Source organism: Eleutherodactylus coqui, chromosome 2, assembly GCF_035609145.1.
Source record: "Eleutherodactylus coqui strain aEleCoq1 chromosome 2, aEleCoq1.hap1, whole genome shotgun sequence".
In the NCBI taxonomy this organism is placed as follows: Eukaryota; Metazoa; Chordata; class Amphibia; order Anura; family Eleutherodactylidae; genus Eleutherodactylus; species Eleutherodactylus coqui.
Window position 1 is genome coordinate 267446910 of NC_089838.1, and position 27810 is coordinate 267474719.

Consider the following 27810-nt stretch of genomic DNA (forward strand, 5'->3'; position numbering starts at 1 on the left):
GAAGAGAAGAGGATGGAGAGACACTACACTGCTCAGTACTTCTGTAGTCTCACCATGATGTCATTTATGTGTGTGCTACAGAAAGTTAGGGAGCAGAATCTGCTACTCTCTCTATATGCACTGTGGTGGAGATATCAGAACAGCTAGACTCCATTTACCAGCTCAGAGAAAACTTAGAATTACAGAAACAGCCTGCAGAACAAAACTAATGAAAGAAAATATAGGATGCAAGTCATATAAATGGTCAGAATAGTGCTATTTCTCAAGAAAGCACATGACCGTTTAATCTGAAACGTCATCTATGACTGAGTGGGAACACTTTAAAGTTTGATGCGTTTTGAGTACTCATGTTATGGAATCTAAAAGTCAGAGTGGAGCTACGCAAGGGGCTCTATAGAGGTTCGTGCAAAAATGTATACAGTTGGAGACTTTTAGTCAGTACTTAGGAAAATCATTTTAATGGTTTCTACCTACAGCAAATTGGAAGGAATAAATAGAATGCTAGTGGTAGTAGATCTGCTACAGAAGTGGAGGTTGACAGAAGTCAACGTAGCACAGACAAGAATAGCTCTGGCGGTAGTGATAGATGTTTAAGATCAAGACTGGGAAAAACTGCTGCCCGTTATTTTTATCTGATTTTTGAAGTGGGCTACTGCATGGAGGAGGATAATGAAGTTTCAACCAGAGAAGTAACAATGATGCTTACTGGGTAGAGGGTCACAGTTGGCGACTCTCGTGTCTCAGTTGATGTCACCAGTTGACTGCACTCATGCAGACCCTTGGGTGATGCTATGATTTGGCCCCTCTGTCTTTCCCCTTCTCTACTTGTCAGGGTAAAATTCTAAGTACAGCACCAATCGGGCCCACCCCACTTGCCCCGCTGCCGGCGATAAGAAGAAAACGCCACACGGAGGTCTGGTATAGTTTCTCACACGGGACATGGCTCTGCTTTATTACAGATTACATGAGATCTTATACCCTTTGTCTCATCACCAGCAAGGGGTGATGGGCTCATAACCATATATGGGAAGTCCGGATTTCCGGCCTGAGACAGTGAAAACAGTCGTTATCTTGATATGGCGCCTCTGGCTTATGTACAGAAAATCACGTATTCAATTAACTCCAGTGCAAAGAATCACCCACTCAATTCTAAGAAAGCGGCCAAGCATGCATTCTCCATATATCTCTTCCCTCCTCCACTTTAACCTTCATCCTTCGTCTGGTTCTTCCTTTGCTGTACATTTTGTCTTCGCCTGGCAAGGCCTTTGGCATATCTGGTATAAGGCGACGTATTAAGTTTTTTTCATAGAGTTAGTACAAATGAGAATAAAGTTAGTATACATAAAAAGAAAGGCATATAACTATATCTATATAAATGTATATATTCCAGTGTTTTCTTTTCTACCTACAAGGATATATATGTATCCCTCTCATACTGACAAGTGAATAGCAAGCTTACTCAGACCATCTTGTCACCCCCCCCCCCTCCCACCCCAAAAAGAACATATAAAACAAAACGTGCCAATAATTTGTAGTGCCAATGTATTCCTCAGCACTTTACACAGATTGTAATCTTACTTAACTGTCCCCAATATAGTAATTAGATAAATAAAACTTCATATTCCTATCATGAATGGAAGTAACAGGATCACATTAAACTTCCCCTGTCTTCTTCCAGAAAAAATACTAGATGGAAGGCATTTGCAAAATTAGACGTCTACCAATATAAGCCTAAATTCTGTCTCCAAAGGTTACATCTTCCAGTTGGTTATCATGGACGGGCATCTTCTGTTGTGGTTTCCGGCACTCCAATTAGAAGACCAAAGGGACAAATAAGACCAAGTGATGGTAGGTAAAACATGGTGTTCTCACATGGCAAATATTCTTTAAATTGTTATGGGGCCATTGGAAGACGGAGACCGAGTTAATGAATGGAAATCCCCTCTTCGTAGACTCATAGAATGGTACAGTTGGAAGGGACCTCCAGGGTCATCGGGTCCAACCCCCTGCTCAGTGCAGGATTCACTAAATCATCCCAGACAGATATTTGTCCAGGCTTTATTTGAACACTTCCATTGAAGGAGACCTCACCACCTCCTGTGGCAACCTGTTCCACTCATTGATCACCCTCACTGTCAGAAAGTTTTCTCTAATATCTAATGGGCACGTATGTCTTCAGGATCCTCCTCTCTTGGCATAGTACAAAGTGGCAACAAAGAGTATCCCTCTTTAGAGGACCTTCATTACACAGACAACTCATTGATTTGAATGGACACTGTGTAATACTTATGGCGCTGCAGGGAATTTAGGCACTTACTGCCAGGTTTTCTTACACCTAATAGCTGATTGCTGGGGGTCTCATCAGAGGGACTCCCCGTGATATGCTTATTGGAAAGGGCTTCTAACAAGTACAGATTATCCAGAGCGGAGAAGCCCTTTAACAAATCTCTTCCCTTTTGTATGGTCATGAATCCAGCGTTTGATGACCATGCATACTGTATATGATGTACTCAACTATTACTTTTCTCTGTTCCTATTTACAGACCACCAGCCAATGACCTTTACCATTGTAGCAGAACCCAATTTCATACTCTATGACCTTTCTAGGTTAGAGTTATGCGCTCTGTCCCTGTAGATTAAACATAATAGAAACAAAACGACGTACTCTACATAATCTAGTACTTTCCCTGTATTTTCTATGACAGGAAGAATACATAATTGAAGAAAATGTATCCATTATTGTATTCTCTCCTGCTAAAATGGCCTGGGTTATTTCTATGGTAATATCAACTGGGCGTACAGTAATTATGTGGCATTTTCGGCAAGCTAATAGTGTAGCTTTTGTTGTGTGACTTTTGGAAAAGCAAGTTGCTTTTACAAAAGCTAATGGAATCCCTGTCCTTTTCCCTTTATTAAAATGCATGAAAGAAGCACCTGTTACCGGGTAGAACTCTTTATTATAGGGCATCTATATGAAAGGCAGATAGTCTTTGCAAAAAAGGTATCTGTGGAGGTGGAAGAGGCCATCCATCACGTGACCAGTAAGCAGTGTTGATAGGCTCATGTGCCGTAGAGAAGCTTTTGACCTCCCGATCAGAAGATCGGGGGTTGGACTTTTATATAGGGGGCGCTGTCTCTGCATCTGGTGTTGGAAAACATTTTCTTTATTCTTCCAGCTGATCTTTTGATTTGCTTATTCTAGACAAACCACCCATTTTTGATGCCAGCAAACTCTTGGACATTGAGCTAGAAATGGTAAGGAGTTTTCTTTATTGTATAGGTGATATATACGGTACATCATCTCTTAGCCCATGCAGTACACTATTGACCCCCACTTGTTGCCCCTTACTGTATTTCAGAGATATCTGATGGAGTATGGTACAAATAAACGAATTTATTAAAAAATCTGCTTTTTAAACCCCTGCATGCCGCTATATCAAATTGGGGGCATGCAGAGGTATAGTATGGTCCTATAGAAGTCTATGGGTGTCCTTTTTATAACGCCACACAACTTGGAAATTTTACAGACGCACAATACAGTCATATGTGTGGGCCTATCACATTGGCCTGTGGCCCACTAGGCATTAGAGGCTCGTGCACAACCCGCATTGGACAACACATAGACCCCTGTCCATGTAATTTCTGATTTACACAGACGTAGCACATTGGCATGTTTTATTTCTTGTCCATCAATAGGACATGCCATGAGTTTTTCACATGGACCATGTAGCCTGGTAACCCTACAAGGGCTAATGTCCATGGGTGTTTTTCACTGCGTATTACATGTGCGTGATACGTAGTGAATAGAGGCAATGAAAGTCAATTCTTCCAGCGTGTGGACAGAGCGTGTCGGTACGCAAGAGAAATAGATTGCAGCATGATCTTTTGCTCTGTGTATGATGCGGAGCCCTTCTATGGGCTCCATGTGAAATACTGCCCCTATGCGGGCATTGCGTAGAGCGGGAATTAGAAAAAAAAAGTCAGATTTCAGCCCATACGCGGTCTCTGCCGGCAGAACATATGGGCTGTTTATGGGTAAACCACTGTGGGAGACCTGCGGCGTGTTACGCATATGCCTGTGGACATAAGCTCTTATGGACATAGTCATGGACATTACATGGTAATTTGATTGCAGGGACTTCTGGTAGCTGAAAGAGAATGATGTATACCACTCTGCCAATCCCTTGGTTGTTTGGTTCGAACAACCCTTTTTATTTGACTGGGCAGCAGATTGCATGGGGTCCCACTTCTTTCACAGTCATTATTTCCTCCATAGCAATGGTGCTTGGGGAATTAAGCATTATACAGCGCCCAGTGGCGTGCCAGGTTCACCAATGTAGGTATTGCTCATTGTAGCGTTTCCCTGTGCTGAGTAATAGTGGAAGACTGAATGTTAACGGTCTCAGCAGAACATTTTACCGGAGTTGTCGTAACCAATCAGTCCTCTTCAACATCATGGAAAAACCTCAATCTGAAATCACACAAAGTTCCGAGCTTCCAGAAAACAAGTGCAATCTGTAGGTTTTTTTTAAACCACTATTAATCAGGAGTAATTTCCATGTTCTCTTTCACAGGCGTTCTTCGTGGGCCCTGGAAATGATTTAGGAAAACCCATTCCCATTCAGAGAGCTGATGAGCACATCTTTGGCATGGTACTGATGAATGATTGGAGTGGTAAGAGTCTCCGGAGTTCTTTTTACTGCAGACACTTAATCAGAGAGAAGATGAGTTCTACAAGACAGATGATGGAAACATTCTCAGAAGTTTACTGCTTGTTTGAGAACTAAACTCTCCTCTGTAAACCTCTGTCCCTTGGTGACTGCAGATAAGGATCCTTCTAAGTGACCATGGAGTAGGGCTAGTGCTAAACTATTGCCCTCCAGTGATATAAGCATTGTATTACACCTGAATGTACTTATGCATTTGACGACTACTTCCAGGCCACAATGGCTGTGGTTCGAGACAATGCAACCATTTAGATGCCACTGTCAGTTCTGTCTGTCTATCTCCCGAGCATTTCCCCTTCCTCAGGGTGCCATTCAAAGGTCGAGGCAGCCTTGGGCCTTGTGAAGGCCCCAGGACTGCCGTGTAGTTTTGCCTAGTAATCCCTGCCTGTGCCATGGCTTAATGAAATGCTTGCAGAAATACAATATGCAATACTGAAGTATTGCAGTATATTGTACAAGTAATCAGAAGATCACTAGTTCAAGTCTCCTTATGGGGATTAAAAGAAAAGTAAAAAATAAGAAAAATAAAGTTTTTTTTTAATAATAGTAAAAATACTCATTTGTAAAATTTAAAAAAAATCAAAACAAAAAAAAAAAAAGTGTTATCCCAACAATGGTAAAAGTCAGAGTTCTTAAAATGACATATTATTTATCCTGCGTAGTGGAAACTGTCAGGAAAAAAAAACGCACCAGAATTACTCTTTTGGTTATCCCATGTCCAAGATAAAATGTAATAAAGCAATAAAATTATTTTAAAGGTTTTTTTCTTGTGCAAAATTAGTAACCCTTACCAAATTAATATATATTTGTTTTAATTGAACTCACCCACAGGCTAAATTTAACATGTCGTTTGTACTGCATGCTAAGGAAATAAACCCAAAATTGCGATATTGCATTTTTTTTCTTTTTTAGTGAAGGTTAGTTTTAACCCCTCTGTAATCACAATACGCCTTTCTATTAACCCCTTGAGTGGCGGGTTTCCTACCACCCTGTCGTGCCCACCAGGGCAGGTTTTTTAAAATGGTCTAATCATTGAATTTCAACTAATTTTGCAGTTGCGTCTCAAGAGCCATAACTTTTTCATTTTTCCATTGACATGGCCATATAAGGGCTTGTTTTTTTGCGGGACAAGTTGTGATTTTTTTTTAGACAGGGGGGAGGAAAAAAAGAAATGGGGAAAAAAGAAAAAAAGGGGCCATGTCATTAAGGGGTTAAATAATGTATTAACTTCCTTCTCTGGGTCATTACGACGCATGGATACCACATGAGTGATTGTATTTTTGATTTTTTACAAAGTAAAGGGAGACAAGTGTTTTTATTATTTTTTTTACAATTTGTTTACTTTTTTTTTTTTTTTTTTTTGTCCCTTTAGGGGACTTCCACAGGGACCCATCAGGACCCCCTGATCACATTCCGGGGGTCCGATGGTGACAGCCCTTTACATGCTGCAGTGACAGCCCTTTACATGCTGCAGTCACATAGACTGCAGCATGTAAAGGGTTAACACAGCAGAGATCGGAGGTTTTCTCTGCTGTAAGAGCAGGTACCTAGGTGTCCTCTGACAGCCAAGCACCAGCTCTGCCTGCCACAGAGACCATCGGCTTGCTTCTGACAAGCCGATGGTCTCTATGGCAACCTGTAAACAAACCAGTGCAGGAGATTGCCGGCATATCGGCAATATCTTCTGCTGGTTTTTCAAAGCCCTTGCTTTGTTCTCTGTGGGTCTGTGCAGGCAGAGCACACTGTCACAGCTGGTGGCATTGTGCTCTGCAGCTCCCATAGTGATACATAGCCCGGAAATCTTCCGGGCAGTATCGCTATGGGCAGTGGAGCTCGTCCCGGAAAATTTCCGGGCGTGCCACTCAAGGGGTTAAACCCACTTATGGGCTTTAAACCTGCACATATGTCTTTTTAGGCCAGACCTCTGCTCTAATAGGCAGTAGCGGTGAAACCTCCTGACAATTATACCCCTTACATGCCACAATCCATAGTAACTGCAGCATGTAAGCAAATGACTGGGAGGGGGCTCCTTCCGTCACCATATCAGCACCCAGTAGTGCGATCGCAAGGTACCAATGGGTTCCTACAGCAGCTGGAAGCCTGATAAAGGCCTCCATGTCTGTTATGTAACTCAACCTATTAGACCTGCCTCCTGTAGAGTCTAATAAGTGGCTGTCATAGGCTTGGTAATGCAGTGTACTATCGTATCAAATGATCGCATCTTCAAGTCTTCTTCAGGGAATAAAAAAATAGTGTCAATAAAAGTTCAATTAAAAAAAATTTATATACATTTTGAAAAACTACACATTTTCCCCACAAAAATCTGTTTTAGGGTGGATTGAGACGACCGTATATCGGCTGGGCGTGAAAATATACAAGTCGTCTCTCTTTGCAGGGGGGGAGGCTGGAAGAGCCGCGAGCAGTGCTCTGAGCTCCCGCCCCTCTCTGCCTCCTCTCCACCCACTCTCCGCCCCTCTGCACTATTTGCAATGAGAGGAGGCGGAACGGGGGCGGGCTAAGTTCCAGGAATTAGCTCCCGATTTCCCGCAGAATTTCCACCTGTGCCCACCTGCATAGGATTGCATTGCAAACCACAATCCTATGCAGGCGGCCACGATTTGTCCGCGTGAAAACACATGCAGAAAACAAATCGTGGCATGCTCTAAATGTCAGTAGTGATGGGGCCGACTCCTCTCTGCGCATGCGCCGGCGCATAGCAGGAGACGGAAGACGCCGGGAGTAGGTGAGCCGCAGGCCTCTGCAGGGGCACAGGTCCCCATCCTGCAGAGAATTCACGCTGCGGGATCTGACCCGGCCGTCTGCAGGCGGCCCATGTCAACAAGTTGTGGGGCTCTTGCAATGTGACTATGAAAATCGCACGGTCCTTAAGGCACCAAATAGGCTGGTGATGAAGAGGTTAAACATAACATTCATTTAGTTATTATAGCACTGTATATTTCTACCCGCAGTTCTGTTGGCCAAACATGCAGTTTGTACTGCAGATGTAGGAAAGGTGAACTTGACTTTTAACATGTTCTGATAACTTTCTGTCTTTTAGCTCGTTTACCCCTTTCAATTACTGTACAATGAGTTTTTTTGCATTAAGACAACTGCTTTTTAATGGCTTAAGATAGGATAACTTATTGCAGAAAGTTTACACAGTGAAGTTAAAGTGTACCTGATTTGTGATCTTACCTTCTTTCTACCAATAGGTGGTGCTAGATGACCTCTATGTAAAGTACCATGGAAAAGCTACTGATGGATAATTTGCTCACATTATGACTTGATCTTTAAGCTTAAATTTTTTTAAATACTTTTTAAATATTTTTAATTTAATACTAGAAAATTGCACAATTAGCAGTTTCTAAGTATATTACTGGTAACCGAATAGTAAAAGTGGAGATACACCTTAACCTCGTCAGGATACAGCCATTTTTTGTTTTTTAATTTACATGATTATTAGAGATGAGCGAGCACCAAAATGCTCGGGTGCTCGTTACTCGGGACGAACTTTTCGCGATGCTCGAGGGTTCGTTTCGAGTAATGAACCCCATTGAAGTCAATGGGCGACACGAGCATTTTTGTATTTCGCCGATGCTCGCTAAGGTTTCCTTGTGTGAAAATCTGGGCAATTCAAGAAAGTGATGGGAACGACACAGCAACGGATAGGGCAGGCGAGGGGCTACATGTTGGGCTGCATCTCAAGTTCACAGGTCCCACTATTAAGCCACAATAGCGGCAAGAGTGGGGCCCCCCCCCCCTCCCAAAAACTTTTACTTCTGAAAAGGCCTCATTAGCATGGCATAGCTTTGCTAAGCACCACACTACCTCCAACAAAGCACAATCACTGCCTGCATGACACTCCACTGCCACTTCTCCTGGCTTACATGCTGCCCAACCGCCCCCCCCCTCCCCCCCCACAGCGCATACCAAAGTGTCCCTGCGCAGCCTTCAGCTGCCCTCATGCCACACCACCCTCATGTCTATTTAGAAGTGCGTCTGCCATGACGAGGAACCGCAGGCACACACTGCAGAGGGTTGGCACGGCTAGGCAGCGACCCTCTTTAAAAGGGGCGGGGCGATAGCCCACAATGCTGTACAGAAGCAATGAGAGATAGAATCCTGTGCCACCGCCATCAGGAGCTGCACATGTGGGCATAGCAATGGGGAACCTATGTGCCACACACTATTCATTCTGTCAAGGTGTCTCTGCATGCCCCAGTCAGACTGGTAATATGCACCTTAACAGTAACCGCGTTGGTGGTAATGTGGTGGTGACTGCGGACCTAGTAGCGCGGTTTTATTTTGTTTGTTTTCGGAATGTGGCCAGGATTAAGTAGGCCGTGGCGGGGGATGTTTTGGAGGCACTACGTGTCCTCTCCACGTGTCCGTGGTTATATGCACCTTAACAGTAACAGCGTTGGTGGGAAATGGCCTCGCCGCCATCATGTCTTTGGGAAGCCTCTGTTTCCACACCCCAGAGACATACCATTAGCAGCGGTATAGGCAGAGCCCAGAATTAGTAACATTTCAGCCGTAGCATTAGCGACAGGCCCCACTAACATATCACTAGCAGCATTATAGGGGGAGCACAGTCTTAGTTCTATTTAAGTCATTGTAGCAGCCAACACAGGTCCACAGGAACAATTCCGAAGCAGCAGTATAGGAGGAGCATAGTCTTAGTTCCATTTAAGTCATTGTAGCAGCCTACACAGGCCCCAGGAACAATTCCGAAGCAGCAGTATAGTGGGAGCGCAGTCTTAGTTCCATTTCAGTAGCTGCAGTATAGCCAAGGCCCAAGTTACATTTATGTGGCTAAAGTGTAGGCCAACCCCGCACACACTTCTGTACCATGAGTGCAGGCGAAGAACATAGAAATTGCTATGATTACACTGTAGGTGAGGGCCCCAAAACATTGGTGTACCAACAGTACTAATGTACCTCAGTAAAAATTGGCCATGCCCAACCAAGATGGCAGGTGAAAACCATTAATCGCTTTGGTTAATGTGGCTTAAGTGGTAACTAGGCCTGGAGGCAGCCCAATTTAACTAAAAATTGGTTCAAGTTAAAGTTTTAACGCTTTTAAGAACATTGAAACATATAAAAATTGTTTAGACAAATTAGATGAGTGAGCCTTGTGGCCCTAAGAAAAATTGCCCGTTCAGCGTGATTACGTGAGGTTTCAGGAGGAGGAGGAGCAGGAGGAGGAGGAGGAATATTAGACACATATTGATGAAGCAGAAATGTCCCCGTTTTGGATGGTGAGAGAGAACGTAGCTTCCATCCGCTGGTGCAGCCTACGTATTGCTTACGTATCGCTGCTGTCCGCTGGTGGAGAAGAGAAGTCTGGGGAAATCCAGGCTTTGTTCATCTTGATGAGTGTTAGCCTGTCGGCACTGTCGGTTGACAGGCGGGGTACGCTTATCTGTGATGATTCCCCCAGCCGCACTAAACACCCTCTCCGACAAGACGCTAGCCGCAGGACAAGCAAGCACCTCCAGGGCATACAGCGCGAGTTCAGGCCACGTGTCCAGCTTCGACACCCAGTAGTTGTAGGGGGCAGAGGCGTCACGGAGGACGGTCGTGCGATCGGCTACGTACTCCCTCACCATCCTTTTACAGTGCTCCCGCCGACTCAGCCTTGACTGGGGAGCGGTGACACAGTCTTGGTGGGGAGCCATAAAGCTGTCCAGGCCCTTAAAGACTGTTGCACTGCCTGGGCTGTACATGCTGCTCGATCTCCGCACCTCCCCTGCTACATGGCCCTCGGAACTGCGCCTTCTGCCACTAGCGCTGTCGGATGGGAATTTTACCATCAGCTTGTCCGCCAGGGTCCTGTGGTATAGCAACACTCTCGAACCCCTTTCCTCTTCGGGAATGAGAGTGGGAAGGTTCTCCTTATAGCGTGGGTCGAGCAGTGTGTACACCCAGTAATCCGTAGTGGCCAGAATGCGTGTAACGCGAGGGTCACGAGAAAGGCATCCTAACATGAAGTCAGCCATGTGTGCCAGGACACCTGTACGCAACACATGGCTGTCTTCACTAGGAAGATCACTTTCAGGATCCTCCTCCTCCTCCTCCTCCTCAGGCCATACACGCTGAAATGACAGGCAAGCAGCATGGGTACCGTCAGCAGTGGGCCAAGCTGTCTCTTCCCCCTCCTCCTCATGCTCCTCCTCCTCCTCCTGAACGCGCTGAGATATAGACAGGAGGGTGCTCTGACTATCCAGCGACATACTGTCTTCCCCCGGCTCTGTTTCCGAGCGCAAAGCGGCTGCCTTTATGGTTTGCAGGGAACTTCTCAAGATGCATAGCAGAGGAATGGTGACGCTAATGATTGCAGCATCGCCGCTCACCACCTGGGTAGACTGCTCAAAGTTTCGAAGGACCTGGCAGATGTCTGCCAACCAGGCCCACTCTTCTGAAAAGAATTGAGGAGGCTGACTCCCACTGCGCCGCCCATGTTGGAGTTGGTATTCCACTATAGCTCTACGCTGCTCATAGAGCCTAGCCAACATGTGGAGCGTAGAGTTCCACCGTGTGGGCACGTCGCACAGCAGTTGGTGCACTGGCAGATTAAACCGATGTTGCAGGGTGCGCAGGGTGGCAGCGTCCGTGTGGGACTTGCGGAAATGTGCGCAGAGCCGGCGCACCTTTACGAGCAGATCTGACAAGCGTGGGTAGCTTTTCAGAAAGCGCTGAACCACCAAATTAAAGACGTGGGCCAGGCATGGCACGTGCGTGAGGCTGCCGAGCTGCAGAGCCGCCACCAGGTTACGGCCGTTGTCACACACGACCATGCCCGGTTGGAGGCTCAGCGGCGCAAGCCAACGGTCGGTCTGCTCTGTCAGACCCTGCAGCAGTTCGTGGGCCGTGTGCCTCCTATCTCCTAAGCTGAGTAGTTTCAGCACGGCCTGCTGACGCTTGCCCACCGCTGTGCTGCCACGCCGCGCGACACCGACTGCTGGCGACGTCCTGCTGCTGCTGACACATCTAGATTGCGAGACAGAGGTGGAGGAGGAGGAGGAGGGTGCTTTAGTGGAGGAAGCATACACCGCCGCAGATACCACCACCGAGCTGGGGCCCGCAATTCTGGGGGTGGGTAGGACGTGAGCGGTCCCAGGCTTTGACTCTGTCCCAGCCTCCACTAAATTCACCCAATGTGCCGTCAGGGAGATGTAGTGGCCCTGCCCGCCTGTGCTTGTCCACGTGTCCGTAGTTAAGTGGACCTTGCCACTAACCGCATTGGTGAGGGCGCGTACAATGTTGCGGGAGACGTGGTCGTGCAGGGTTGGGACGGCACATCGGGAAAAGTAGTGGCGACTGGGAACTGAGTAGCGCGGGGCCGCCGCCGCCATCATAGCTTTGAAAGCCTCCGTTTCCACAACCCTATACGGCAGCATCTCAAGGCTGATAAATTTGGCTATGTTGACGGTTAACGATTGAGCGTGCGGGTGCGTGGCGGCGTACTTGCGCTTGCGCTCCAACACTTGCGCTAGCGACGGCTGGACTGTGCGGTGCGAGACATTGGTGGATGGGGCCGAGGACAGCGGAGGTGAGGGTGTGGGTGCAGGCCAGGAGACGGTAGTGCCTGTGTCCTGAGAGGGGGGTTGGATCTCAGTGGCAGGTTGGGGCACAGGGGGAGAGGCAGCGGTGCAAACCGGAGGCGGTGAACGGCCTTCGTCCCACCTTGTGGGGTGCTTGGCCATCATATGTCTGCGCATGCTGGTGGTGGTGAGGCTGGTGGTGGTGGCTCCCTGGCTGATCTTGGCGCGACAAAGGTTGCACACCACTTTTCGTCGGTCGTCAGGCGTCTCTGTGAAAAACTGCCAGACCTTAGAGCACCTCGGCCTCTGCAGGGTGGCATGGCGCGAGGGTGCGCTTTGGGAAACAGTTGGTGGATTATTCGGTCTGGCCCTGCCTCTACCCCTGGACACCGCACTGCCTCTTGCAACCTGCCCTGCTGCTGCCCTTGCCTCCCCCTCTGAAGACCTGTCCTGAGTAGGCGTTGCACACCAGGTGGGGTCAGTCACCTCATCGTCCTGCTGCTCTTCCTCCGAATCCTCTGTGCGCTCCTCCCTCGCACTTACTGCCCTTACTACTACCTCACTGCAAGACAACTGTGTCTCATTGTCATCGTCCTCCTCACCCACTGAAAGGTCTTGAGACAGTTGCCGGAAGTCCCCAGCCTCATCCCCCGGACCCCGGGAACTTTCCAATGGTTGTACATCAGTGACGATAAACTCCTCTGGTGGGAGAGGAACCACTGCTGCCCAATCTGAGCAGGGGCCCGAGAACAGTTCCTGGGAGTCTTCCCGCTCCTGAGCATGTGTCATTGTAGTGGAGTGAGGAGGCTGGGAGGAAGGAGGAGCAGCAGACAGAGGATTCGGATTTGCAGCACTGGATGGCGCAGAACTCTGGGTGGATGATAGCTTGCTCGAAGCACTTTCTGCCATCCACGACAGGACCTGCTCACACTGCTCATTTTCTAATAAAGGTCTCCCGCGTGGACCCATTAATTGGGCGATGAATGTGGGGATGCCAGAAACGTGCCTCTCTCCTAATCGCGCAGCAGTTGGCTGCGACACACCTGGGTCAGGAGCTCGGCCTGTGCCCACACCCTCACTTGGGCCTCCGCGTCCTCGGCCGCGTCCACGTCCTCTAGGCCTACCCCTACCCCTCAGCATGCTGTATTACCAGTGATTTCCAAGCCAGGAAAAAAATTGGCGCAAGCCTGCAGCCAAAATAGAATTTTTTTCCCTTGTTTTTCAAAAGAACAAGCCACACTGCGTGTATTCAATGAATACTACTACGTTTAATAACTGTGTTGTGGCCCTGCAAATGTGTCAGAGAACTGCAGTGATGCAAAGTTATTCGCTCCAGCAGATCAGGGATTTCCCATGCAGGAAAAAAATTGGCGCAAGCCTGCAGTAAAACGTAGCTGGCTGCGTCTGATTTTTTTTTAACGTTCTGCACGCAGCACACACGTACCCAGAGCCCTGAGGACTGTCAGAGGCAGGCGAAATAGAATTTTTTCCCTTGTTTTTCAAAGGACAAGCCACACTGCGTCTATTCAATGAATAATGTATGTCTTCTGGCCCTGCCTACACAATTCTATCCCTGTAGTATTAATGCCGGGTGCAATGGTCTGCACAGCCGGTTTTGAGAAAAAAAAAAAAAAATGCAACACTGCTAACAGCAGCCTGGACAGTACTGCACACGGATAGATGTGGCCCTAGAAAGGACCGTTGGGGTTCTTGAAGCCTACACTAACTCCTAACACTCTCCCTGCCTAACCCCCACTTCTGTCCCTATTGCAGGGCGCAATGCTCTGCAGATCCAATTTTGAAAAAAAAAAAAAAATTACAGTGCTAACACAGTACTGCACACTATTAGATGTGGCCCTGAGAAAGACCGTTGGGGTTCTTGAAGCCTACACTAACTCCTAATGCTCTCCCTACAGCAGCTCCAGCACGATACCACTGTCCCTCAGCTAACTCACAAGGCATCTGAGGCGAGCCGCGGGAGGGGCCGATTTTTATACTCGGGTGACATCTGATCGCCCCAGCCACTCACAGCAGGGGGGTGGTATAGGGCTTGAACGTCACAGGGGGAAGTTGTAATGCCTTCCCTGTCTTTCAATTGGCCAGAAAAGCGCGCTAACGTCTCAGAGAGGAAACTGAAAGTAACCGGAACACCGCGTGGTACTCGTTACGAGTAACGAGCATCCCGAACACCCTGATATTCGCACGAATATCAAGCTCGGACGAGTACGTTCGCTCATCTCTAATGATTATCATTTTCAGCTTGCAAGAGCAATAACCTTTTTATTTTTCCATCGATATAGCCATTTAAGGGCTCGTTTTTTGTGGGACAATTTTAATGTTATAATAGATCAATTTAATATACCGTAAATTTTTTTTTACATGTTAACGGGTTGCCCAGTTGTAAATTGTTGATGGCCTAACCCAAAGATAGGCCATCAATAGTAGATCAGTAGCGATCTGCCGCCCAAAATCCCCATCAACCAACATATTATGGTGGATGTGCACTTCTGAAAGAAACGGACAGCTCTGTTCCTATGACAGTGGCCAAACTTTGTATTACAGGCCTAATTCCCATTGACGTGAATGGATGCAGTACCAAGCCTGACCACTGCATTGTGAAGTGAGCTGTCTGCTTCCTTGAGAAATCATCTCCCTGTCCTTCCGAACAGATGATAAAAGGGGATCCTGGGCAGTGGACCCCTGCTGATATAATATTAATAGCCTATGGATAGGACCTCAACAATTTACAACTTGAGAGCCCCTTTATCTTTATTTTGTGGGACAGTAGGGGTTACAGCGTTCCGACTCCAATGATCGGACATTGATGGCATATCCTAGTGATATGTCATTAAGGATTGTATTATGAGAACCCCCATCAATGCCAACTGTAATATATATGTATCTACAGACAGTATTTTACCAAGTTATACATCCTTCCCAAATCTTAAAGTTGGCTACACTAACTAACATTTGCTTTTTGTCTTTTCGCCATCTTATTAGCCAGAGACATCCAGAAATGGGAATATGTTCCTTTAGGTCCTTTTTTGAGCAAAAACTTTGCAACCACCATCTCCCCATGGGTGGTACCTATGGAAGCCCTTAAGCCTTTTGTGCTACCAAATCCAAAGCAGGTGAGTATATTATATGTACAGTATTAATGAGATTTGTAACTTTGTTTAATGACCTACTGTTCTATTAACATGTAAGCGTATATCATTTGTAATATATAAAGTTCCAATCAAAATTATTCAACCCTTATTGTAAATAAGGTTTATTTGTTGGATTTACATTTTCAGCTGCTTGCAAAAAAACAATCAAACAACAACAATTTAAATATCTCAACACAACTAATATAACAAATGGTTTCTCCAAATGCTATACAAGATGACACTTTTAATGACTACTGCCGTATCAGAATTATTCAAGCTGCTGAGTAGAATTCCTCAAAAGGGCAAACAATTTCAATTCAGGTGTGGTTAAAGCACACCTGATGCAGCTTAGCAAGGGCTTCATTAGTTGCTTCAAGTGTGTTTGAGATGATAAAAATCATTAAATATCAGGACTTGTCAAGGGCTCTCTCACAAGAGCGTATATCGGCCGCCGTTTTCACGGCCGGACAATATACGCTATGATGTGAGCAGTAAAAACTCGTAAACGGGCACACAAATCTAATGTTTGTACACCCGTTCAGACGGCATGGGCCCCGATGCATATACGCCGAGGCTGTCATGTTGTTGAGCCTTCCCCTTCCCTTCCCCCTCGCCGGCTCACTTCCACTCTCCTCCCCATTGGCTGATTACAATGAGAGGGGGCGGGACAGGGGCAGAGCTGCTTTGCTTCCTCTGGCACTAGAAACCAGCAATCTGTGGAGGGCAAGATTGATTACATCAAGTATCAGGAAATCGTAGGAGCAAACATCAAGCCTTCTGTGAGGAAGCTGAAGCTTGAGTATCATTGGATCTTCCAACGAGGCAAGGATCCCAAGCCTAGCTCAAGGTCCACCCTGACTTGGTTACAGAAGAAGTCCTGGAAGATTATAAAATTGAAAAACATTGCCCTGAAAGATTCTGGAGTGGCCATCAGTCGTCTGGCTTGAACAGCATAGAAAATCTTGGGTGGGATGTGAAGAAGGAGGCAGCAGCACTCAAACCCGAGAATATAAGTGGACTGGAGGCCATTGCCCATGAGGACTGGGATTAGAGTCCTTGGGAACAGAAGCTGCTGTCTGGTAAGCATCACTTTTGCATCAGTTCATAACTTCTAAGTACTAAAGACGCTTGTCATAAAGGGGCTAAATAATCCTGAGTCATTAAAAGTGCCATTTTGTGTTGGACTTGGAGAAACCACTTCTTATACTCATTGTCGTCAGCTATTTAAATTGTTCTTGTTTGATTGTTTTCTGAAAACCGCTGAAGGTTTGTAAACTTGGCAAATAAACCTAATTTGCTATGGGGGTTGGATAAATTTGAGACAGCACAATTTATACTGTTGGCTGCATATCATCCAGAAGCCAGGATTGCTTCCTATTGCCACCATCCATTGATTGTTGTTGTTTCATCTACTTGCAGGATCCAGCACCACTGCCGTATCTCCAGGATAAGAGTAATTACTCCTTCAACATTAACCTGTCTGTCTGTCTGCAAGGTAAATTACATTTCATTAATGATTCTGTATTCTTGATCCATGTGGGTGTTAGGTCATGGATTTAGAAGGTTTATGTTGTCGTATGTGCATTTGTAGTTATATATTCTCTTCCTTCCTATCTCCGGGGTATATAAAGTGACAAGTACATAACTCTATACATTTAGAGCCAGCCTACAATTGGCATATACCGCAATCCCCATATAATAACAGGAGTACATCCTGTAGGAGTCCTAGTGATGTCGTTACAGATCACTTTAGTTGAGAAAGCATTTTATATATAAATGGATATTTGCCATATGTTTTCTTATTTTTTTCACGCATTTCATGCTAAATCTCTCTTTACATTGCTCAACATGTATCCTATAACGTGTTAGATCATATTAAAGGGGTTAAACAGGCATTTACTATTGATGAACTATATCCGCAGGCTAGATCGTCAGCAGTTGATTGGAAACGGTCCACTACTTGGGATCACAGCGGATCCTCCAGCCCACTGTCAGTACAATGGGGCCAGACATCGCATTGGTCATCAGCATTGGAAGTGTAATAGTACCCCGCAAGCTGGGTACTCATTTTACTGATCTCAGTCACATTGATTTCAGTGGTAGCGAAGCTGTCTATTACACTTCCAGCACTGAACACCAATATGGATGTCTGGCCCTGCTGCCGAGACATACATATCACTCATGGGATTCCCTAGCAAAACTCAGAATTTGGCCCCCACAACCCCACTTGTGCCCATAATCCCCCCTCGAACGTTCACTCCCTGTGTTGTCCACTGTCTACCGCTAGCCTCTTTCCCCTATTATCTGTGAGCTTACCTCCAGGACAGTCTATTCCTGACTATTCTGTCTGGAGCAGTGAGCGACTATAGGTGGTCCACACTATGGAGCCACACTATTCAGTCCTCATATCCTGGTGGAATGAACTTGTGGGTGCCAGCACCAGTACTGGAAGAGACAGAGGTGAAGTCATGGCTCTGAAGGAGAGACCCATGTGGTGCAAACCCAACACATCCGATCACCCCAAAAAGATCATTCCCACAGTAGAGCATGGTGGTGGCAGCAACCGAAAAACTGGTCAAGAGTAAAGGTCTGCCAGAGATGTGAGATTTGGAATATCTTCCAGAAGGATAATGACCCTAAACATACTACAGTTAGTAGTAAAGCTACACTGGAGAGGTCGAAGGGAAAATATGGAAAGGTTTTGGAATGGCCTATTCAAATCAATCCAACTGAGAATCTGTAGTATGACTTGTAGAATACTGTATACCCACACCATATAGTGTGAGGGAGGTGGAGCAGTTTTATCTGGAAGAATGGGCAAAAATCCCATGTTCTAGATGCACTAAACTAAGAGGCCCTAGATACCCTAAGAGACTAGGCTGTCAAAGTAACCCCACAAGCTATTGACTTTCAGGGAGTGCATAATTACACATATTAAAGTTCACCTTCTTTTTTGTCTTAATTATTGTTTGTGTCACAATAAAAAAAAAGATTGCACCTTCAAAGCGGTCGACATGCATAAGTTTGACAGAACAAATGCCCCAAAAATCAATTTTAATTTCAGGTCATAATGCAACAAAACAGAAAAAACAACAAGTGGGTGAATACTTTTGCAAGGCACTGTAAATTAAAGGGGTTTTCCAGTGAAATACTATTGATGACCTATCATCAGGATTGGTCTGGGTCCCGAGCGGTGGACTCCAGCCGATCAACTATTGATGGCCAATCAGCTGAGCCTCCGTGTAGTGGCTGGCGCTTGTAACTGCGGGCACAGCTCTTATTGAAATCTGTTACAAGCGGAGTTAAAAGAGCCGACCACTATTCAGAGGTCGGCGTGGAGGCTTCCGCTCCAAACTCCTGTGTTATTACAGTGCTGACCGCATGCGCCCGCTCAGCTGATCGGTCAGGGTTCCGAGCAACGGACCCCAGCCAATCAGCTATTGCTGATCTTTCCTGATAATGGGTAAGCAAAGCTGCAATACCAGACAAAGCCTGTGGTCAGGAATGGCAGTGTTTCTATAAAGTTAGTGATCAGATATGTTTTGTAATCCCAGATAATCTCTCTTGGTGTTTTATGTAAGGTACATTATATTTCCTTTTCTTTTTTGGCCTCATGTCCACGGCACGCGCAGATAGTTCATGCGGATTTCTGCAGCGGATGCAGATTTCTTTCCACGCTGATGCACTGCGAATCATCCGTAACCCCACCTCCCAGCCTTTTCCCCACCTCCCTAATTGCTTCTAACCTTTAAATCCGCAGAGGATCCGCAAATGCATTTAAATGTATTTGCGGATGCACTGCGGATCCTAATCTGCCATAGAGATGAATTGAGCCAGATCCGCGTGTGATCCGTGGTAAAATGGAACATGCTGCGATTTATTATCCGCGCGTGACATCCGCAAATCATTTGAAATCAAATCTGCAGGACTTAAATGAAGTGCGGATGCCCAAGGCTTCTCTATGGGCGGCTAGAGCTGCGGATCACCTGCGCGGATTCAATAAATAAAATGCGCCCGTGGACATTGGGCCTTTTTCTGTTCATTATTTTAAAATGATTTTATTAACAATCTTTAACAACAATGTGATTATTTTGTGCAGGGGATGGAATGAAGGAGCCAGCCACTATATGCCGATCTAACTTCAAAGTAAGCAGTTCATGTGGTTTGGGTTTACATCCCCAGACTTTATCATCTGTACCGTCGCCTCCGTTGCTGTCCCATCTGTCTAATTCTCAGCATCATTCTGTATACCCGGGGATTGTTTGTTAAAAAAAACTTCAATATTTGCATCATAAAAGTAATATTTACTCACCAAACATAAAGTGTCATTCTGTATTTAACAATGTTTCAGTTTGAGTCTGCAGAAAAACTTCCATTCACTTGCCAAATCCTTTCAGTTACCGTGTTTCTGCTGACTTGTACCAGATAAGAAAGGTGAAAAGTCTCCTAAGCAGAGGCGTAACTTGAAGCTCCCGGGCCCCGATGCAAAACTTGTAAGAGGGCCCCCAACTATAATGCTTTACTCATAGTACTGGGTTCCCTATATGGAGAAGAGAGGCCTTATGGGCCCCCTAAGGCTCCTGGGCCCAGGTGCAACCGCATCCCCTGCATCCTCTATAGTTACGCCCCTGCTCCTAAGTGAGGGTCTTGTCCGTTGAGACTCCCACCAATCCTGAGAAAGGGGGTCCAATGTCCCCTTCCTTCTTCTTGCCATTGCTGCATCCACCAGCAGTGACATGGAGATTGAATGGAGCAGGGGTCTGGCATGCACCCAGCACTGGCCCATGAGTGGCAGCCCATTCGTGTCCATTTGCTTCTGCCTGCCATAACATAATTACAGCATGAACATAACCTGTGCATAAATCTGCAGCATTTGGTGTAAATTTTGATGAGGATCCGCAGCACACTTCACTCCAAATGGTGAAGATTTTGGCACTTTTCTGCTGCGGAATATCCACACCAAAGCTGCTATGTGTGAGCGCAGTCTAAGATCACGTTCACACTGTGGATTACGCTATGGCATTTTCAGCGCAGAATCTGCTTCTAAAACCTGTCCGTAGACCAAATCCACATACAGAATTTCCTATGCATTTTCATGTGGATTTGTGGAAAGCAGTGACATTTTACTCCTTCTTCATGCAGACTCGCGGATTTTGCCCATGGACGGTGATAAATCCGCGTGCGGAACTGTGGCAGAATAGCTGTGGATTTCAACAGTGGACTCCTCTCTATGAGCATACCCTAAAAAAGCAAAGGCACAATCCCCAAGACGTGAATTTTGCATCCACCCGCACAAGGGAATAATGACCCCTCCATTGCCTCCCACAAAATAATAGTGACTTTACAAAGTACTTCTAGTCCTCCACACAGTAACTATGCCTCCTCTTTGCCCCTCACCATACACAAATTGGGCCCCATCTGAGATCCCATCACTAAGTCATTAGGACCCCATAATATCCCTCCCTCCCTGCTTCCCTCTTGGTGAGGCAAGTTGTGTTAATGGATGGAACACCCAGGCCGCCCTACCTAAAACATTTGGTCCACCTGGCAGCCTCTGGGGAATCAGCCTGGGGGAACACATGCCTCCTTGCCCCCCCCCCCCCCCGGCTCAGTCCACCCCTATTGGTGTTATATACACATCCCATGTCATACAGCATATCCCTCAGAAGACGTCTGGCTGTAATGTCTCCAGAGATCACAGTTGAACAGCCATGTCGGAGAAGAATACAGTGAGGCACACAGAGCTCAGAATTGCTATAGCCGTTGTTTTTTTTTTTTCTTTTTTTCCCCTTCCTGATGTAAGAAAAAAGCATAACCTTTTTAGTTTTCGGGTTACATAGCTACATGAGGTTGTTTTTTGAGGGACAAGTTGTAGTTTTCAATATTGCCAATTAAAGTATCATATAAAAGTGGCAATTTTTTGGAGGGGAGGAGTTATTTTTATGGTGAAACCAAATTTATATAGCTTTTTTTTTTTTTTTTTTTCTTCTTTTTTTTTTTTTAGGTTGAGCTACTTCAAAAAAAATTTAAATATCTTTTTAAAGAAAATAAAAATGAGAATTGTTCTCCACCGCCATCTTTTGATCCCCATAACCTTTTTTTATTTTTCCGTTAATGAGGTGGTGTGAGGGCTCGTTTTTCCTGAAATGAACTGTAGTTTTTATTGATGGCATTTTGGAGTAAATGTTACTTTTTGATTTGCTTTTTATTCACTTTTTTTTCTTAAAAATAGGGTGACCCTAAAAAGCTCAATTCTGGCATTGCATTCCTTTTCTGACAGCATTCCCTGTATGGGATTAATAATGTCAAATTTTAATAAATTGGACTTGTATGCATACAGCAATGCAGACTTTTACGTTTTTAAATTTCTTTCTGCAACGACTAGGAAATAGGAAGTTTTTTAACCTTTTTTAAAATTGTTTTTCAAATGATTAAAAAAAATCTTGTTTTTACATCTTTTTTTGAACTTGCGATCATTTGATCACTTCTACAGTATAAGGCAATACTATAGTATTGCCTTATACTGTATGTCTAATAGCACTCAATTGATGGCTCCTGGCTGTACTGACACCTAGACGGCACCCTGCGACCTCATTGCAGTGCAGCAGCCGTTTGAGACACTGGAGTCCTGATCGGGACTCCACATTTAAATGCTGGTGTCAGTTGACAGCAGCATTTAAAGCTAAGGGGTATCTTGGTATCAGCTGTCAAAAATGGCTGACACACACTGTTTATAGAGCTAAAGCCCGCTCTATACACTGATATGTGATGTATGCTGAGAAGGGGTTAAGCTGAAAGACTCAATTTCTTGAAGAATTCATCAGTCGGACTGCTACGTTCTGCAGCTTGTGATGAGTGTTTGGGGGCTAATTACAGCAGGGGAGGGGGAGATGTTATATATACAGCCGGGCAGCTGGGAGTGTCTGACCTCGTCCTGGAACCTTTCATTAGAATATAACTAATGATTTTTATTCTTGTATGCTGCTCAGAAGTTCGGCAGCCAATAGTGTCAATGCTTGTGATGCCAAGCGCTGGCCGTTGGGACCTTGCTGCCCCGTCATTGATGTGAGCCGGGTCCTTACAAGAACATTATGGATTTATTTTGACTGCTCTCTGCCGCCGCTGCCCAGACATCGGGTGACTGAAGGAGTGGAGCGGGACTACAGCGGCGAGAGCTATCAAACAGATCTATAATAACCTCTACTGTCAGTGATGTGAGCTGGGTCCCAGCGGCCAGTGCTTGTCATTACAAACGGACACCGCGCTCGCCGCCTGAGCTTCTGAGCTGCATATAAGAATAAACATTTATTTGATTGACGGAATCTGCAAGAAGTTGAAACCTATAACTACAGGAAAATGGTTGATAACTTTTAATTGATCCCCATTGCACTTTTTTTTTAAAGTGTGCGTGGCCTTTAACTATTAATGACCGATCCTCAGGACAGGTCATCAATAGTCGATCGTCTGGGGTCCGCTGCTCAGGGACTTTAGTGCTCAGCTGTTATCGGGCCCAGATAAAACTAGAAGCTGCTATTGAATTCAGTGGGAGCCATGCCTGCATTTCCAACCCGGGTTTCTCCAGTATGGACACAGTTTCCACTTCTGGCTCTATCCATGCTGATAGAGGGCCTATTAACAGCTTGTTGCCAGGGATCCCGAGTGGTGGTCCCCGCGGATCAACTATCGAAGGCCTATCATAAGTATAGGTCATTAATATGAAGTCCTACAAAACTCCTTTATGTAGCAATTCCTTATTAGTGATCTTGTCTATGTAATTCCCATTGGAGTTGCCCTATAATATAATAGGGTTAATGCTCATTCCCTGTGATCCCACTAGGTTCTTCTATCCTTCTGTATCTTCTCATGGTGGACGCTCTGTTTTTCAGTACATGTATTGGACTATGAAGCAGCAGCTGGCTCATCACACTGTGACCGGCTGCAATGTTCGCCCTGGAGATCTTTTGGCTTCTGGAACTATAAGTGGACCGGTAAGTGTGATGGTGCCATAGGTGGCTAACCAGTTCAGGGATATAGTTGGTAAATTACGACAAATGACATATAGACTTCTATGAAACACGAGCAAAAGTTTCTCAAACGTGGAGCTGTATTGTAATTATGCCTGCAGTTTGGAAATATCTCACACATCGAAGTATTAAACATAAGATGCTTATTGAATTAAAAATACAAAAAACATATTGAAGAGGTCATTGTGTTTAGACCGCTAATTAACATGTGGGTTCCTTCCTTTAGGATGCCATCTGTCAGTCAGGGCTGAGAATTAGTACAAAGAGTAACTCTCCCTCTGGAGGAGCCAGTCTGTCCATGCATTACATGGGCAGCCCATTTGATTTCTTTACGACTTGTGGAATGCGTACTTTCCCCTGTGGTGGCGCTGGGAATTTAAGCCTTGCTGCCAGGTAGTGACAGGGATTACAGTTGATCACAGGAAAGATTGTCCAAAGCAGACATCTTGTTTAATGGACAAATGACACAACTCACCTGAATTCATGATCACATACGTCCTCCTAACAATGTTTTTCATCTTTATTCTAATAGGATCCTGAAAGTTTTGGCTCCATGTTGGAACTTTCTTGGAGAGGATCCAAGCCGATTGATCTTGGAAATGGTCACACTCGAACATTCTTGAGAGATGGAGACACTGTAGTCTTACGAGGTATTGTAATATATAAATGTGAAAGCCGTCACTGACTGACTCGCCACTAATTCTCCAACTTCCCAATATCGTACAAACGTGAAATTTGACACGAGCATTCTTTAGGTCCTAAATAGGAAAAGTAAATGGGTCACAACTTCATTATTCAATGCTAATTGCAAAAGTGCACCCCTATGTAACCTAACTTCCTGGTGTCGTGCAAGCGTGAAATTTGGCACAACAATCTAACTGACCTCTGTGTATATACTGAAAGGCTGTAAAGTACATAAGGAAGCGACCATGGCCTGCAGGGATGGAGCATGCCTTTAAGACTAAAAAGGGGCTGCAGCCTCTAGTCTGGGGTTAAGTTTGAATAAAAAGGGGCGTTACATTTAAGGGTAAAAAGGGAAGAGAGGAGAGTGGGAGGGGTGGCATATTCTGCAGAGGGACATCAGTACATGCAGTCTGAGGAGAATCTAATGCTCCTCTATGTGTATGCATATTTTATTCCCTGGTTTCTCTGAAGTAACCATAACGTCATGAAAATTTTCAGTGCGAACAACAGGTAAACACCTGTAACAGATTAACTCAGGCGAAGCCAGGTATATCAGCTAGTATTATGTGTTATGGTGGCTTCACACAGGACTACTATAGGCCAAATATTTGCTTATGAATATAAGTGACAGTTTTTCTGTGTTAACACTGCCACCAGCCAGGTGATGAGCGAGAATTCGTCACCAGTCACTTTGTCTCAACTCACCTAAAAGTAGTTGCTGGTTGATTAATTATCATCTGGTGTAAACATATGTTTCAGTGACTTAGTCAACAACTTTGCAGGGAGCTGTGTGCTTGCTTGATGTGCATCTTCTACCAAACACTAAATTGCTCTTGCCATGTTTTGAACACTCTGCCCTCCTACTTAATGCTTGTTGGCTCTGAAAACCCCAAAAAACATTTGAGTGATCCTCGCCTGAATAGTCCTTGCTGGTCTTCGAAAGCACACTTGCTGCTACTGTGTCTGGTTTTGGTCTTCGAAGATGCATTTGCTGCTGCTATCTCTTGCTGATGTGGCCTTTGGCAGAACATTCGGTACTTCAGCCTCTCTCACGTGCAAGGGTTCACTCGCAGATTGTTTATGTGCATTCAGTGGAGTCTGCAACCGGTGAACATGCATTGGGGAGGGTTGAAATTCCAAATACACACCTGCCAAAGAACCACAAACCCTCTAACTAGTCGAATGATATTTCAGACCGGGATTGCAACATTGAACAACAATCACTTTGTATAAAAGCACACAAACAATCCTTCTTGCACTTTAGCGACTATTTTAAGGGACTCTTCAGAAGATGCTTGTCTTGTATTAAGCCACCCTTAAACGGGTATTTTTGGTTAAAGTAGAAATCTACTTTGACCTTACAAAGTGCAAAGGTGATGAATGTCCAAAATATGTAACAATAGCTAGTCTGGAGAAAGCTGGATTATCAGAGCCTTCCTGTCATAGCACAATTCTGGTTGCAGACTATTTATCTGATAGCCACTTGTGTTGACCTACAGTTTTCCTCTGCTTAAGGTCTATAGTCTCACGAGCATCATCTGTTTCCCCATCACAGGTTACTGCCAAGGAGAAGGTTATCGAGTTGGATTTGGGGAATGTTCCGGAACAATTCAACCAGCAGAATAGAAAAGTGCGCCCTTCTTGTTTCTTCAGATTAGAGATTTACAGTATTTCCATGAATTCACGTAGACAGCTGAAAAACGCTGGCAGCATTGTGGAGCATTCTGTGAACCATATGTCTTCATGTGGCATGAAGAACTTTTTTTTTTCTACTGGTAGCCAACAAATCCTTCTGTTCTGGTACAATTGTGAGTCGTACAGACTGATTAGATGTAAGAGATGACATTATATGGTACCTGGTTACATCCTTGCAGCCCCAGAACCTGTTTTGTATCACATGTAACCCTAAAGGTGCTTATACATGTTCAATAGTTGTCGGCTGGACACTCGTTCTGCTGATGGCCATCCCTTCTGACTCCACTGTGACTGAGCATGCTTGCATTTTCAGTGGGTAGCGTGGAGAAAGCCATTGCTAGACACAACTGATGGCGGCTTATCTCCCCCGAGAACATAAAGATGGGGCAATAAAATTCAGTATGTGCAATCCTTCTTTGTCCTGACATCATCCTTTTGGAGGACAGTGACAATAGGTTGTTCAGTCAACTTTTCTCTTATGTGCATGGGGGTCTTAGGACTCCCTCACACAGGCGTTTTTGTACAGCGTTTAGCGCTGCTTTTTCAGCACAGCGCTAAACGCTGTCCAACGCTTCCATGCACTTCAATGGGGCTGCTCACACGAGGCTGAAAACGCAGCGTCTTCAACGCTGCACTTTGACAGTGATGCATGTTCTATTATTGCATCGCTCATTGAAATGGATGGACAGCATTAGCAGCGATGCTGAAAGCGTGGCACTACTTAGTACTGCGCTGTTGGCAGTGCTAAACGTCCTAGCTACACTACGGGGGGGGGGGGGGAGGAGGATCTATACTCACAGGTGATGTTGCTGTCCCCGGCGACGCTCTCAGGACTTGTTAGTCTTCTGAGGAACTTTTGAGGTAACGGAGATTCTAAATCCCCGCCTCCAGTGAGAGATTGGCTCAGCCGCCTGTCACTCAGCCGACTCCAGCCGATCACAGCAATCGGAGCCAGCGCTGGATGCATCCAATCACTGCCAGCGCTGGCTCTTATTGGCTCAGCCGACTGTCAGCTGACAGTTTCTACTGCAGATTTAGGCCGGGCTCACACAGCTGTGAACCTGGCCATGACCCTGTGTAGAACTGTGTATGACTGCATACTCATGCAGGCAGTCATTCATGGCACACCTGCTCTTTTTTTTTTTCTACTTAGCGATGACGCATATACCCACAGCCTGTATGCAATATAATTGACAATAGAGAACAATGGGCTCTATCTCGCGTATATACAGGCAAAATAGAATATTCTGCGCTCGCGGATTATGCAATTCTGACACGCCAATGTGAGCGGAACTGCCTGAGGCAATGTAATTGATTGTCTGCCAATCACTGCATATCACACAAGTGTACAGAGCCTGCGTTATACGCAATTCCAATACTGTCGTGTGAGCTCGGCCTAAAGGACAGACTGTGGATTTCCAGATTTACAGTATGTTATGGATTTGCCACAACTCTTCATCCCTTGTAATGCCATGGGTGAAAAATATATGGCAAATCTACAACATCAGTATTCACATGCAGGTTTTGCAACAGATTTGTAGATAAAAATCCCCTGAAAACTATACTGCACATTTTATTCATGTATTTTTTATATGGTTTCTGGTTTCCGTAGTAATGTCAATGGAGATCAACCTAAATGGGAAAAATAAGACCAGCAGAGTTGCAATCCAAAAGTGGATTTAAATGTGATAGTCACATTATCTGTAAGAACAGCCCTGAGAACTTTCAAAGAACTCTCTGGTTTAAAAAAATAAATAAATAATAATCAGGCTTTTGCAGGTATTTTTGCAATGCCTAAATGGTGTTATTTTGTACTGAACAATACTGCAAAGTATAAAGTCAGCCTTATGGAGAGATTAGTTGGTGACACTTGGGATTACATCAGTACAACATTAAAGGGGTTGCACCAAGATTGACTTTTTTTTTTTATCACCTATCCTGTGGGTAGGTAACAAGTCTAATTGGCGGGGACTCATTGCTAAGA

At 45.2% G+C, this 27810-nt stretch overlaps 1 protein-coding gene across 1 annotated transcript in view; it reads left to right on the forward strand.

Annotated features, from left to right (window-relative positions):
- FAH (fumarylacetoacetate hydrolase) overlaps positions 1-26237 on the forward strand; it is a 42281-nt gene extending 16044 nt beyond the window's left edge. The window contains exons 6-14 of the mRNA XM_066592992.1: positions 1751-1848; positions 3203-3255; positions 4575-4674; positions 15275-15405; positions 16843-16918; positions 19523-19569; positions 23310-23411; positions 23980-24097; positions 25687-26237. Of these exons, the coding sequence (XP_066449089.1) occupies positions 1751-1848; positions 3203-3255; positions 4575-4674; positions 15275-15405; positions 16843-16918; positions 19523-19569; positions 23310-23411; positions 23980-24097; positions 25687-25757 (796 nt within the window). The 3' untranslated portion in view covers positions 25758-26237. The remainder of the gene's footprint in view (positions 1-1750; positions 1849-3202; positions 3256-4574; positions 4675-15274; positions 15406-16842; positions 16919-19522; positions 19570-23309; positions 23412-23979; positions 24098-25686) is intronic.
- The last annotated feature ends 1573 nt before the right edge of the window (positions 26238-27810 follow it).